The sequence below is a fragment of the Dasypus novemcinctus genome, chromosome 21 (assembly GCF_030445035.2).
Source record: "Dasypus novemcinctus isolate mDasNov1 chromosome 21, mDasNov1.1.hap2, whole genome shotgun sequence".
Classification (NCBI taxonomy): Eukaryota; Metazoa; Chordata; class Mammalia; order Cingulata; family Dasypodidae; genus Dasypus; species Dasypus novemcinctus.
Window position 1 is genome coordinate 65480968 of NC_080693.1, and position 15174 is coordinate 65496141.

Sequence of the window (15174 nt, forward strand, 5' to 3'; positions counted from 1 at the left end):
GGTCCAGAATGCTGCCTGCTCTCTTTGAAGAGAAATTATTCAGATATTGGTCTTGCAAGCTTTCATCCACTTTAAGAAAAGGAAATCAGAGTCTCCTGGGAAGGACTGAGTTGCCTAGAACCTTAAGACACTAGAGGGCCACAAACCACAGGTGATTGAGGATGACTATATTGGCTATCAGGATGTGTCTCCCTGAGACAATAAAGCAAAGTTGTATCTTAAGGTTTTCCCTGCAGGTGATTTGATGAGAAGGCTGTTTCTAGGGCAGGGAACATGTAGTTTTCATGTGAGAATTAGATGAGATAATTATCACAAACTGCCTAATACATTTAGCTCCTGACACAGCAGTTACACAGTAAAATACTCCTCTTATCAATACTACTTTTACTACAATTAATTCTAATAACACTATAAACCAATTTTAAATTCTAACGCAGAGATAGGGCAGCTTTCTCCAACTAAAAGGTTATCCAGGTGAAATTGTATCTCTTTTCCCAAGTGCACTTGGTACTCTCCATATTGTTCAAATAACATATTGACAAGGAGTGTTTTCTTTTAAGAAAAGGAGAAAAACACTAAATCATTTATCACTGTAAGCAGTTTATATTTATTGAGTCACCATAGTTTAAGCTTGATAAGTTTCCCCTGAATAGATAGTGCCTTGTGATTTCAATTAAACCTCCTTCCTAATGTCAAGATGTTGGTTTTTGGGTTTTTTTTTTTTTTAATAAGTTGAGTTTTTCATTATAAAATTAGTATACCATTTTCTCTCAATCACTTATCCTTCCTAATGTCAAGATGTTGGTTTTGGGTTTTTTTTTTTTTTAATAAGTTGAGTTTTTCATTATAAAATTAGTATACCATTTTCTCTCAATCACCTAAATACAATCCCACCTGAATATGATCACTAGTAAGTTAGATCTAATTTCTTCTAGGCTTCCCCCATATATTCTCACATGTATCAATTAAAATATGTATGTGTTTGTGTATGTATGTGTGTATATATGTGATTGTAATCATATAGCAGTTATCCCTAGAATCTTAGTTCCATGTGAGCAAGGTCTTAATTTTATTCACAGACAAGATGCAGATCTTGGGAAAATAATGCACATTCTGAGGTTGTGCAGCATAGAAGGACAAAGTCCCATTATTAGACCAGCATTCCTTCTTTAGGAACAAACAATGATAGGCAAAAATCTTATTTTTGCTACTTAACCTTTTTGCAGGTTATGATGACTCCATTCAGACAAACAGTCTTCATAACTGCTGGCAGAATAACTTTATGTCTCTGCTTTGGAAGTCAAGAGAAGGATATGAATAGATAATTTGTAGTAGATGAAATAAAAATACTAGTAAACATTTGGGAAAAAATTAGCTCCACAGATAAAGAAATGAAAATGACCTTGTATTAGCTAAAGGGGTGCTGATGCAAAGTACCATAACTCTGTTGACTTTTATAAAGGGTATTTATTTGGGGTAGAAGCTTATAGTCACAAAGCTCTAAAGAGTCCACCTCAAGGTACCATAAGAGGTACTTTCTTACCCAAAGTCATTTGCCACGTGTTGAAGTAAGATAGCAGGCTATGTCTTCAAGAATTCAGCCTTCCTTCTTCCTCTTGAGAGACTGGTCCTAGCTTCTTCTAATCTCAGCTGTAGGCTGTTATAAGGTTCATCTCTCTCCCCAGGGCTTGTTTCTTTCTGGGATCATCTGCTCTGCTCTCTTCACAAGAGCCAGCTGTAAACTGTCAGGCTCATCTCTCTCTGTCTCTTTTTTTAAAAATTTATTTGTTTATTTCTCCCCCCTTCCTCCATTGTCTGCTGTCTGTGTCCATTTGCTGTGTGTTCTTCTGTCTCTACTTTTATTCTCATTAGGCGGCTCCGGGAACTGATCCTGGGACCTTCCAGAGTGGGAGAAGAGGCGATCATTCTCTTGTGGCACTTCAGCTCCCTGGTCTCCTGCGTCTCTTATTATCTCTCCTGTGTCTCTTTTTGTTGCGTTATCTTGTTATGCCAGCTCTCCGCATGAGCCGGCACTCCTGCGCGGGGCAGCACTCCTGCATGGGGCATTACTGTGCACAGGCCAGCACCCCACAAAGGCCAGCACTCCACAAAGGCCAGCACTCCACATGGGCCAGCTCACCACATGGGCCAGCTTGCCTTCACCAGGAGGCCCTGGGTATCAAACCCTGGACTTTCTATATGGTAGACAGGAACCCAATTGCTTGAGCCACATCTGCTCCCCAGGCTCATCTCTCTTGCACACCCTAATGACATGGTCAAAACAAAGCCCTAGGGAAATGGACTTGGCCCAGTGGTTAGGGCGTCCGTCCACCACATGGGAGGTCCGCAGTTCAAACCTCAGGACTCCTTGACCCGTGTGCAGCTGGCCCATGCGCAGTGCTGATGCGCACAAGGAGTGCCCTGCCACGGAGGGGTGTCCCGTGCACTGGGGAACCTCACGCACAAGAAGTGCGCCCCATAAGGAGAGCTGCCCAGCACGAAAGTGCAGCCTGTCTAAGAATGGCGCCACCCACACAGAGCTGACACAACAAGATGACTCAACAAAAAGAGACACAGAGTCCTGTGCCGCTGATGACAACAACAGAAGTGGACAAAAAAACAAGACTGCAGCAAATAGACATAGAGAACAGATAGCGGGGTGGGGGGGAAGGGAAGAGAAATAAATAAATAAATATTTTTTTTTAAGAAAACAAAGCCCTAATCTTGATTTTATAATGTAAAAGTGAAACCTCTGAATTTAATACAATCAAAGGGATTTCACACCCAGAGGAACAGCCAGTTTACAAACACAATATTTCTTTTTGAAATTCATGAATAATAAACTGTCACACTCCACCCTCTGAATTCCAAAAAGGCCTTAAAAAAAAAAAACCCTCAAATCAGGAACAGTGCTAAGTACAAAATCATATCACAATTGGTTTAAAGAAATATAGTGTCTTAGGGCAAAGTCCTATCTGGCTGTAGAACTCTGAAACTCAAAACAATTTATCTGTTTCCAATATACAAAGGAACAGACAAAGGATAAAAATTTGCATTACCGTAAGGAGAAATTGGAAGGGAAACATGAGTCATGGGTGCAGAATAGTTCTATAAACTTGCAGGGCATACTTCATTAGATTTCAAAGTCTGAGAGTCATTCTCAAGATGATGGTTTCTTCTCCCTGCAGCCTTATGGGGGCCTACCCTTTCCACAGGCTTGTGCAATGGCCGTTTTCTTGGTTCCACCTTCATCAAGCATCTGGGTGGCAATCTAGTTCCAGACCTCACCCTCCAAGAGCTTTGGGGTGATGGTCACACTTTACCCAATCTTTGGGGTGCAGTCTCAACCCCCTTAGTAAAGGGAGGAGGAGGCAACATTCTCCCTAATCTCTGGCCTATAGGCCCAACCCTCTCAGAACAGTGAGTTGGCAACCCAGCCTTCCCTAATGTATGGGGGGCAGGCCCGCCTCTTTCAGACCTATGAGGTGTTGACCTTACTCTCCCCAATCCTTGGGGAATGTGATCCACCTTCTCAGTAGCCTGGAGTGGCAAAACTCTCCCTGAAGAGTGGGCAAGGACATCCACTTTCTTCAAATGCTGGGGAAAACTCACCCTCTCTGTACACATGGGTGGGGTCCCTCTCTTGGCCCAAGGATATGTCTTAATTCCAAATCTCAGCTTCCATGGTTTTCCTCTTAAAGCTGTTTTCCCTTCCATCTCTCCCCTGCATGTCCCTTCTAGTCCATGCTGACAGTGATTTTGTTCATACTGCTCTCTCACAAAGCTTGTTGGTTTTGCATGCAGGAAACGGGTCCAAGCCATTAATCAGTAAAATTTTCCACAAGTCTTTCTTGGATAACTGCATTTTCAAGTCTGATTTACAAGTGCCAAGTGTAGTTAAGTCCTCAAATAGGGCACTATCGTCTGGGGGATTGGTTTCCAGAAGTTTGGAATTTCCAGAATCAGTTTCTGGTTTCATTGTACCCATCAATTCAGTTCTCAGCTTCTCTCTCTCATCTAGCATTTTACTGTAAGCTGCAACGAGAAGCGAAGCTGCATTCTCTGAGTTTACTTTGCAAAGTTCTTCAGCTAAATACCCAGGCTCACCATTTTCAAATTCTGCCTTCCATAAAACATCAGGAGTTAATCTTGCTAAGTTCTCTACGACTTTAAAACACAGATCACCTTTCCTCCAGTTTCCAATAATAGTTTCATCATTTACTTTAAGGCCTCATAAAAAGTTTCTTTAGCATCCATATTCCTACCAAATGTCTCTTTAAAGCATTCTAGGCCTTTTCTATTAAGCATCTCACAATTATTTCCTTCTAAGGCCTAATAAAAAATAACTTTAGGTTCCATATTACTACCAACAGTCTCTTCAAAGCAATGTAGGCCAAATTCTGTATTAGCTTCAAAGGGGCGCTGTTGCAAAGTACCAGAACTGTTAGCTCATATATATTTATATTTATATTGGGAGGGTTAGAAAAGAAAGCCCCTATAATGGGCCCTATTCAGTGGGAGCTTCTTGATCCATAGGGTTAAGGAAGACTTTGAGGAAATAAAAGTTGTTTGGAAAAATCCAGGTATAGTTGCTTTGTATGTTTGATGGGTAGAAGGGATGAAGTGAAGTGTGAAGGCCCCTCACACCCTCCATCTTGCCTCAGACTATGTCCTGGAACCCTGGGGTGGAGGAAGCACTATTTTCATTTCTGCTTCTTGGGATTGTTGACAGCCACATAGTGATAGAGAACCACAAGCAAGAAGAGTGACGCGCCCAGCATGTTGGCAAAGATGGCGAGTTGCATGTCCGTGATCATTCTGACCAGCTCCACTTGTCCCCAGTGCTGCCAGAGCACCAGCTCAAGGTGGGAGATGTGTTAGCTTTTATAAAGGGTATGTGGCAGTTTGGTATTGTTGATGAATTCCAAAAATAGATATTGGATTCTGTTTGTGAACTGGTCTGTTCCTCTGGGCATATTAGATTATATTAGATTCAGAGGTTCACTTTTATTTTATTAAATCAAGATTAGGGTTTTTATTCAACCACTTCATTAACACGTACAGGGTTGAGTTGATAAAACAAACTTTCACACAGAGTAAATACACAGAGAAGGAGCACACAGAAGCAGATATGCAGGAAGAGAGAATGCTCCATAGATATCACCCTGGGAAGAGAGATGAGCCTGATAGTCTACAGCTGAGTCTGTGGAGAGACCACAACTGAGCTCAGAAAGAAACAAGCTCCAGGGAGAGAAAGGAGTCTTAAGCCAGCCTACAGCAGATATCAGAAGCACCTGGGACCACAGAACCTTAAGAGGAAGGCTTCTACCCCAAATAGATACCTTTTATAAAAACCAACAGAGTTCTGGTGCTTTGTATCAGCACCCCTTTGGCTGACTAATACAGGGTAGAAGGTTACAGTCACAAGGCCCTAAAGAGTCCAACTCAAGGTACCATAAAAGATTTAGAGTTGTCCTGAATGATACTGCAGGGACAGATGCTGGACATTATATATCCTGCCATAACCCACTGAATGTACTGGGGGAGAGTGTAAACTATAATGTAAACTATTATCCATGTGGTACAGCAGTATACCAAAATGTATTCAAATGCAATGAATGTGCCAGAATGATGAAAGAGGTTGTTGATGTGGGAGGAGTGGGGGGTGGGGTATATGGGAACCTCATATTTTTTAATGTAACATTTTTTGTGATCTATGTACCTTCAAAAAAATACAATTAAAAAAAGATACTTTTTAATCCAAAGTCATTTGCGGCATATTGAAGCAAGATGGTGGGCAATGTCTGCAAAGGTTCAGCCTTCCTCAGGCCATAAAAAGTAAGTTTCTTCCCTCACCAAAGTCTGTTGCCTTCCTCGTTCTCTTAAGGCTCTATGGACACCGGTTCTTTTGATCTCACTGTAGGCTGGCATAAACCTCATCTCTCCCTGGAGCCCATTTCTTTATGGGCTCAGCTGCTCTGGTCTCTTCACAAGGTCAGCTATAGACTATCAGGCTTATCTCTCTTCCCAGGGCCACAGGATCCTTTGTGTATCTTCTCTGTGTATCTACTTCTCTGTGTTAAGAGTCTGTTTTATCAGCCCAAAGTGGCAGGGACTCAACCTCGCATGCTCTAATGATATGGTTGAATCAAAGCCCTAATCTTGATTTTATAAAGTAAAAGTGAAACCTCTGAATTCAATACAGTTCAAGGATGTCACGCCCAGAGGAACAGACCAGTTTACAAACATAATCAATATGTCTTGTTAGCATTCATAAATAATATCAAACTACCAAAGACCCCCCAAAGGATGATTTAAAAATTTTAGCTTATCAGACTAGCAAAATAAATAAATAAATAAACCACTTTTTTAAAAAAGCTTACCAAATGCTAAGAGTATGATGTGAGCATGGCCTTTGCTTTGTTAATGGGAATGGGAATTTATTGAATCTACTGGGAAAACAATTTGGCAACACAAAGTCTATAAAGAACCTTAAACATCTTCATGTTTTGACCATTTGGAATTCTTTCCCAAGAAAATAGCAAAGAAGGCAGGAAGAAAAAGAAAAAAAAAAGTTCACTGCAACATTATCCATAATAGAAAAATTTAGAAACAAGGTAAATGTTAAGCTACACAAGAATAATTGAATACATTAGGGTACAGCCATGTGATGGTATATCATGCAACCATTAAAAATGATGTTTAAGAAAAATGTTAAATAATGTGGAAGATACTCAAAATGTAAGTGGAAAAATTAGGACAAACTTGTATTTTCCAGAATCTTAACTATGTAAAATGTATATACAAAAATGGCTGGAAATAAATAAACCAAAATGGTATAGTGATTGCTTCTGAATATTGGGATAATGGGTGGTTTTATTCTTTTCCTTTCCTATTCTTTTTCTCTCACTCTCTGTCTTGGGGGGGAGGCACCTTTTATTCCATGTACTTTAAAAAATAACTATGAAAACAACTATGCATTTTTTATAAATAGAAAAAATATACTTTTTTAAGACATCATGAAGAAGAAAAGCCATCATGCATATTCATATTTACCTTCACATATACAACCACTGTGACCAAGAGACAAAGTATTTGGTTAAAAAATTTTAAAATAGATAAATAGATCATTGAAACAAAATAGCACAAAAATAGATCTATGCAAATATAGTCAACAGACCTTTGAGAAAGGAGCAAAGGCAATCCAGTGGAGAAAGAATAGTCTTTTCAATAAATGGTGTTGGAACATGGAAAAATAATAAATCTAGACACAGACCTTACACCTTTCACAGAAATTAACCCAAAATGAATAATAGACTTAAATGTAAAATGCAAAACCATCAAACTTCTAGGCAATAACATCTTCTAGAAAATGTAGGTGGTGATGGTAATGGCAATGGCTTTTTAATTACACCACCAAAAGCATGAACCACAAAAGAAAAAGGATAGGTTGGACTTAATTAAAATTAAAAACTTCTGCTCTAAGGAAGACACTGTTAAGAGAATGAAAGACAAGCCACAGACTGGGGGAAAAAATTGCAAGCACATCTGATAATGGACTTGTGTCCAAAATATGTATGAGAACTCATAAAACTCAACCTCAAGGAAAAAAATCTTAATTGCCTGTAAAAATGGGCAAGAAATCTGAACAGACACCTCACCAAAGATATACAGATGGCAAATCAGCATATGGAAAGTGCTCAACATGTCATAGGGAAATGCAAACAAAAACCACAATGAGATACAACTACACACCTACTAGAATAGCTAAAATCCAAAACAACGATAATACCAGATGCTGAGGAGGATGTGGAGCAACGGAACTCTCATTCATTGCTGGTGGGAATGCAAAATGGTACAACCACGTTGGAAGACAATTTGGAAGTTTCTTATGAAGTGAAAAATAAGCTTACTGTAGGACCCAGAAATTGTACTCTTAAGTATTTACCCAAATAAATTGAAAATGTATGTACAAACAAAAACATAAACATGAATGTTTATAGTGCCTTGATTCATAACTGCCAAAAACTAAAAGCAACCAAGATGTACCTTAATAGGTGAATGGATAAACAAACTGTTATAAAAAAGAAATGAGCTATCAAAGTCAAGAAGAGATACGGAGGAAGTTTCAATGTGTCTTAAGAGAAAAAAAGCCAGTCTGGAAAGACTATTTTGATTCCAACTAGAGGACATTCTGAAAAAGGAACATAGACAGTTTCAGTGGTTGTCAGGGGTTAGGAGAGGGACAGAGGGAGGGATAAATAGGTAGAGAGAGCACAGGGGATTTTTCAGGGCAGTGAACCTACTCTGCATGGTAGTGTAATGGTGGATAGCTGAGATTAGCATTCTTTAAACTCCATAGAACTGTATAAAACAAAGAGTGAACCCTAATGCAAACTCTGGTCTTTAGTTAGCAATAATAATGTATCAATATTGCTTCATCAGTTCTAAGAAATATACCACATTATGGCAAGATGTTAATACCAGAGAAACTGGGGAGGGGCACAAAGGTATAAGGGAGTCTCTGTACTTTCTGCTCAACTCTTCGGTAAACATGAAACTGTTCCAAAAAAGTAATGTCTATTAAAAAAATTAAACTGTCAGGTTTTTCTGTTTGAAAAATGGAGACTGATAGTTTCTAACTCACCAGGGGTTATAGTTATGCAGGTAAAGTCCTTGACACAGTCCCTGGAATATTACAGGTTCAACAGACGCTGTATTCTGATGATCTCAGGTACATACATGTACAGGAGTGTGTAACCCTTTATGCTAGTCAAATTAGTTTTTACGGGGTTGAGTTATTGAGAGCATTTCTCAGCAAAAGACTGGCGCTGCGACGTACTAGGTGCGACAGTCCACCTTCAGGCTGAGTGGTAAACCTTCCTGATGCCTAAGTCCTGTGTCAGTGTCTGAGACTTCCCTATAAATAACACCACCCCAAACTAGTTTCTACTTTTAGTGCAACCGCGGCCAAGTTCCTTAAATAGCATTATGAATCTGACCACGCCCACATGCCCCGATCGGATTGGTCCCGGTGCTCCCGGCGCTAATTCAATCTTGGAGATTTATCCTAGTAGATAGGCGGAGCAAATTGGAAATCCTTTTCCTTTTCTGATTGGTTGCGTGTGGTGTTGGGGCGGGGCGTGTGGGCGGGTTTCGCCGGAACAAGGAGAGCTGTCATTGGAAGATGGACCCGGCATTTCGAGAGCTTCGCGCGGTCGCCTAGGTCGCGAGGGGCGGGGCTCCCTCACCCCGGCTCCTTATATTCCTTTGCAGTGGTCAGAATGTGTCGTCGCTCACGGAACCTCGAGCTCATTGGAGCAAAAGCCCCAAAGAGCGATGGACGATTGGTTGGCTGCCGTTCCCGCCTCTACGCCAGTCGCCATTTTGCTGAGGGGAGCCGGAATCCTAGAGGCTGCTGTGCTGCTAGCGGTGGAGCGGAGACGAGTGAGTGTCGGTCTGGAGAGAAGGGGCGGCGGCGCTCAAGGCCTGGCTGGAATTCCGCGCCGCCAGCAGGCGGGAAACTGGAGAGCAGCGGGTGGTCTGTGGAAAGGCTTTGGCCCGCTGTCCCCTCTCCGCCCTTTCTACTTCTCTCGCCAGTGCCCTTGAGCGCTCGTCGTTTTCGCGCTGATGGACATTTGATGTTTGTGAGCGTGTCAGGGAGGTCCGGTGGTGGGCAGCGTCTTACTCCAGAGGGTCTCCAGTAGCATAAAAGGATCTGGGACTGCGGGCGCCTCTGGAAGATGTTTAGGAAGAAGAGAGAGAGGGACGCGAAAGGGAGAATGTAGGAGGTGTCCCGAGCGGCTGGGAGGGGTATGCGGGCACAGTATTTGCCTCAAGTCATTTCTAAGTGGGAAGGAAGTGCCCTCTCTTCCCCCGACGTAGTCCTTGCTGTTTTTCTCAGTTATCGATTTTCTTTGAAACAAAGAAAAGGAATCTTTAGTTCCGTCACCCAAACAAGGTTTTGAGTGCTGCAGTGCGCTGGACTTTTATACCTTCAGTGTGAACCTTCTGTGAATGATTAAAACATTCATCATTGGTGTCTTGTTTACGTTCAGAATAAGTCCAGTCCCGCTCATTTGGGTGGTGGCATGGAATGATGTGTGCTTGGACAAAATAAATGTAGTTAAGCTAATGTGGGAAGCTTAAATTTCATTGGTGGGGCCTCTGAAATTTGGCGACCTCCCCCCTCTGAGGGCACTAGGTTCAGGATGAATGGGACATATGCTGTCTTGCTGCAACTTCCCCCAGCCCTGCTCGGGAGGGAATAAAGCTTTCCTTGGTTTGCAATTTAAAAGTGAAATCGTAGTCTCTGGAGCAAGGATGTGTGTCTTTTTCTTTTTGAACAGTCTATAGGCTTCCAAGAGCTTGGTTAGGGGTGTAGACACAGTATTGCTTCTTTGTCTTTAATAAGAATGTCAAGCTCATTCTGTTAAAAAGAAAAAAAACAACAAAACTAGAATAAATTTCTACAAACCTATTTCCTATTCCTTTCTTTACATTTCCCTTCCTTTATATAACCCAGCATGCATTCTACTGAAAAATAAAATATTGAACATTTTTACTATTAGAAACCAGTACAGGATTCCCCATTGTGGGGAGTAGTGACTGGGAGGGGTCACCAGATCTTGCTGGTAATCATCTCTTTCTTGATCTGGTTACATAGATGTGATTAGTTCATGAAAATACATCATACTTTACAGTTATTGTATGTTTTATCTATATGTAAATTATACTTAAATGAAAACGTTTAAAAAACTGGTTGCAAGTAAGATGATGATCAACTCAATAGAACTTTGGATAGTATGGTATTCCCTTAATTCTTTGCCTAGTTTTTTTTAAAAAAAATTTAAAATTTTGAACAAATCAATTTTTAAAAATTTAATTTAAAATTTTTTACATTAAAAAAATATAAGAGGTTCCCATATATCCCCCACCTCCCCCTCACCCCACTCCTCCCACATCAACAACCTCTTTCATCATTGTGGCACATTCATTGCATTTGGTGAATGCATTTTGGAGCATTGCTGCACCACATCCTAGTTAGTTTTTAATTTCCCTCTTAGCAGTTCAGTTTTCTGTTGCTCTATTTCCTTGCTTCTCAAATATATTATGTTCTTTTCTAGGTATTATTTGCTAGCCAAAGACAGCTATGAAGTTTTCAAGGGTTATTATTTAGCTTACCTTAAGAACTTAGCTTCACATAGTGTAAAATAAACTTGTTCACTGCTTCATAAGTTCTCATTTCAAGAGAGTTTAGATTGTGGTTTTGTTGTAGCTTTACTTCCATACTTAAGGTAACTAAAGTCTGCTGCCATAGTGGCAGTAATGCTGAACATTGAAGTTAGGCTTCCGTATCTGTCTGACTGTGAACCTACAGAATTGGCTTTGCCAAAGTTAGAGGGGCATTTAAGATAGAAAAATGAAGCTCGTCACTCCACATAGAACAGTTTATTAGGGAACTTACAGACTGGGAAGCTGGGCCTGGATGCTGCAGGATGTCCAGAGTAGCACTCTGCATCACCCAGTGGGTTACAGGGTGTTATATGGGCAAGAATAGGAAGGCACAGAACCGAGTTGGCATTTGCAAGATCATAAACATGAGCCTTTGAGGGTATTGACAGGTAGCAGGAGTGGTTCTAGTATAGCTAGCGTGCTTAGGAATGTGCACATGTGCTTTAAGATGCCCCTATGGTAGGGGGCAGGGGAAAGTTTGCGTAGGAATTCATGGCTTCTTTGGTTTATGGCCTCATAGCATCTTGTTTGGATGCTAGGATGAGAAAGAATTCTCTAGCAAGGCATGAAAAGGCTGAGTTGAATTTTCCTCAGAAAGCAAGGCACACTACTCTTTATTGGCCAGGTGGTACTTAAAATTGCCTAACTTTTTACTAGGAGCAACCTCTAATAGAGATTTGTATTTTATGTATGTAGCTTCTGTATCTCTGCAAAGAACGATTACTTGATTTACTTTTCCTTTTATTCAGGTAAAAGAATTCAGTTACAATGGGGAATGTTTTTGAAAAGCTGTTTAAAAGTCTGTTTGGGAAAAAAGAGATGCGGATTCTTATGGTAGGTTTGGATGCAGCTGGGAAAACCACCATCCTGTATAAATTGAAGCTGGGAGAGATCGTGACTACCATCCCTACAATAGGTATGTTAATGACCTGTGGCAAGGCTGATTTAATATGTTATACTTTCACATGCTTCTTATGTTTTTGGATGTTTTCCTTCCTTTTGGAAACTTGTCCATTCCAAGAGCATAAACTTCTTTGAGGACAAAAAACAGATTATATGTATTTTCTAACTGCCCCTAGCATGTCTAGAACCTTCCTAGGTGGAAGGGAAGGCATGTGAACACATTTAAGTTAAGCTAAATTTAACCCTATCATCTTGGCAAAAAAAGAAAAAGATAATGATGGTTAAAGCAATGCAGGCAGTCTTGCCCTCCATTCCTTTTGGTGTTTGTCACCTTGTAAGCCTGGGGTGGGAGCTGGGGAATTTGCTATTTTGCAGTCAGTCATCATTCCAGTTGACCATTCTCAGTGGAAGCTTCTCTCCACCCCATGTGTGATTCTGCTGTTTAAAGATATAGATTTTCTTTTTCTTCACTTTGGCTCAAGCCAACTTCTTGAAATGGTGTCCAACTAAAGGAATTATTTTTTTTCTAATGCTGGAGGAATATCTGGCTGCATTGGTCTTACTGCAAATTGGCACTGTTTTGTGGACTATGTAAGGGCAAGAACTCAATCTTTGCCTTATGAATGCCTCTAGAATAAATATTCTGAGAGAAGATAGGCTCCACATGGTGGCAAGAAACACCAGTAGTGTTCTGAGTATTGGATTAGGTCCAGGAACTAAAAGATCAAGTGCTGGCACTGTCTTTCAACTTCCAATTTGGGCAGTAGCTTCAGATTTTGCAGCATTTGAAGGAAGAGGAAACCAGAAGGAGAGTGTTCATACTCACAATTTTTAAAATATAGTCATCCAAAATGAAGGGAAGCGGATGTGGCTCAAGCATTGGGCACCCACCTACCACATGGGAGGTCCTGGGTTCATTTCCCCAAGCCTCCTTAAAAAAAAAACAAAAACGAGCAGACAGTGAGTGCATACAATGGGGGGTGGGGAAGAAATATGAATAAATAAATAAATAAAATCTTTTAAAAAATGAAAATAGCATGGTTGGTTTTTTTCAATTATAAAACGAATACATGCTTCTATAATTTCTTACATAGAAAACCATAAGGAAGTTTAAAAAAACACCCAACTATTTTTGTGGGTATTTTTGTAAAATCATATACATACTGTTTGCTCATTTACTTTGTATTAAACAATACGTTTGGATCTCTTTCTATGTCATTTCCACTTGTGGAATGCTTTCCTGCCTTCTTCCTTGGTCCTCTCCCCTTTTTAGCTAGCCAATGCCACCACATTCTTTTGGTCTAAGTTTAAACAATATTTCTTAAGGATACCTTTTCTGACGTTTTGGACCAGTTTTCCACTCTTATAAGTTCCCGCAGCAACCCGAATTTATATTGGTAATCATATGCTCCTTGTCATTCTTCCTCTGTAATTAAAAACAAGAATTACGCCTGTTATTCACCATTGTTCCTAGTGCCTTACAAAATGCCTGGCACTTAGTAGGTATCCAGTAGTATCCATATTCAAGGTAAGAGACTTGAATAAAAATCTTGTGGTAAACTGTAAAACTAATGGCCCCTATGAGCCATGTCCCCCAGGATCCAGGCACACCCTCGTGCAGTCCCTGCCCACAGTGATGCTAAGTATAGCCACATGGGAGTTGCTTTGGCCAATGGGTCATCAGCAAATGTAATTCAAGGAAAGATTTGATAAGCGCTTGGGCAGTGGGGCCTGCCCTTTTGGAACACTACCACCACCAGGTAAAGAAGCCTAGTCAATACTCATTGAGGATGAAGGACTACCTAGAGAGAGACGCCCAGCCCAGGCCTGAAAGCATCTACATGAGGGAGCCTGGGCAACTTACAGAATTATGTGTGGGGGGGGTGGGAATCATTCCAAGCCACTGGTTTTGGGGTTTAAATAATAACTTCCAGCTCTACATGAAATTCTAATAATTTGATTATATTCCGGTATATGCTATATTTTCCACAAGTTTCCATTGATGGATGATTAGGTTTTTTTGCATTTGTTCTTGTAAATGATTCTGCAGTAAATATCTTTGCTTAAAATTTTTAAATTTTAATTTTTTCAGGAGGCACTGTGGATTGAACCTGGGACCTTGTACATGAGAAGCAGGCACTCAACCAACTGAGCTATACCTGCTCCACTTTTTCTTTTTAGTTTTTTTTTGTGCGTAACAATTTTTTAAAACATATCCTTTATCTCCTTGCAACAACTCTTGTAGGAGGGATTGCTATGTTAAAACAAATTTATGTTTAAAATGTGGGTGCATGTTGTTAAACTGCTCTCCAAATGGTTGTGCCACCAACTATAAAAAAGTGTTCATTTCTTCTGGAAATTTGCCAGTCTGATAGGGAAAAAAACACTGGTTTTTCTATTGGGATTTAAAAAAAAATCTATATAGAAGGTGGGTGAGCAGATGTGGCTCAAGCAGTTGAGTGCCTACCTCCCACATGGGAGGTCACAGGTTTATATCCTGGTACCTCCTGAAAAAATAAAACAAATGACAAGCAAAACAAATGAAAAAAAAAAACAACTCAGGGAAGCCAAGGTGGTTCAGTGGTTGAGAGCTGGCTTCCCATGTATGAGGTCCCAGGTTCAATCCCTGGTCCCCACTACCTAAAAAAACAAAGTGAGTATATTCACTTGTCCCTTGGCTATTCATATTTGTTTTCGTATGGCTTGTTGTTGTTGTTTTTTTTTAAGATTTTATTTCTTCCCCCCCAACCCATTCCCCCTATTGTCTGTTCTCTGTGTCCATTCTCATTAGGTGGCTCCAGGAACCGATCCTGGGACCTTCCAGAGTGGAGAGAGGTGATTATTCTCTTGCGCCACCTCAACCCCCTGTTCTGCTACATCCTCTTATTTTCTCTCCTCTGTGTCTTCTGTTGTGTTATCTTGCTACGTATGGCTTGTTTTTAATATTGTATGCTGGTTTTTCTGTTGGGATATTTGTCTCTTAACAATTTGAAGAAGGACATTGTGAACAGCTATTGTCATGTACTACAGTTCTTT

The 15174-nt window shown here is 40.5% G+C and overlaps 1 protein-coding gene across 2 annotated transcripts in view; it reads left to right on the top strand.

Annotated features, from left to right (window-relative positions):
* Positions 1-15174, top strand: part of LOC101417169 (ADP-ribosylation factor 2) — a 33491-nt gene that overhangs the window by 4592 nt on the left and 13725 nt on the right. Inside the window, exons 1-2 of one of the 2 annotated variants that reach the window (XM_058284436.2) lie at positions 9315-9447; positions 11985-12151. In XM_058284436.2, the coding sequence (XP_058140419.1) occupies positions 12004-12151 (148 nt within the window). In that variant the 5' untranslated portion in view covers positions 9315-9447; positions 11985-12003. Of the gene's footprint in view, positions 1-9314; positions 9448-11984; positions 12152-15174 lie in introns of those variants that run through there. The other variant, XM_012520470.3, reaches the window with a different exon arrangement.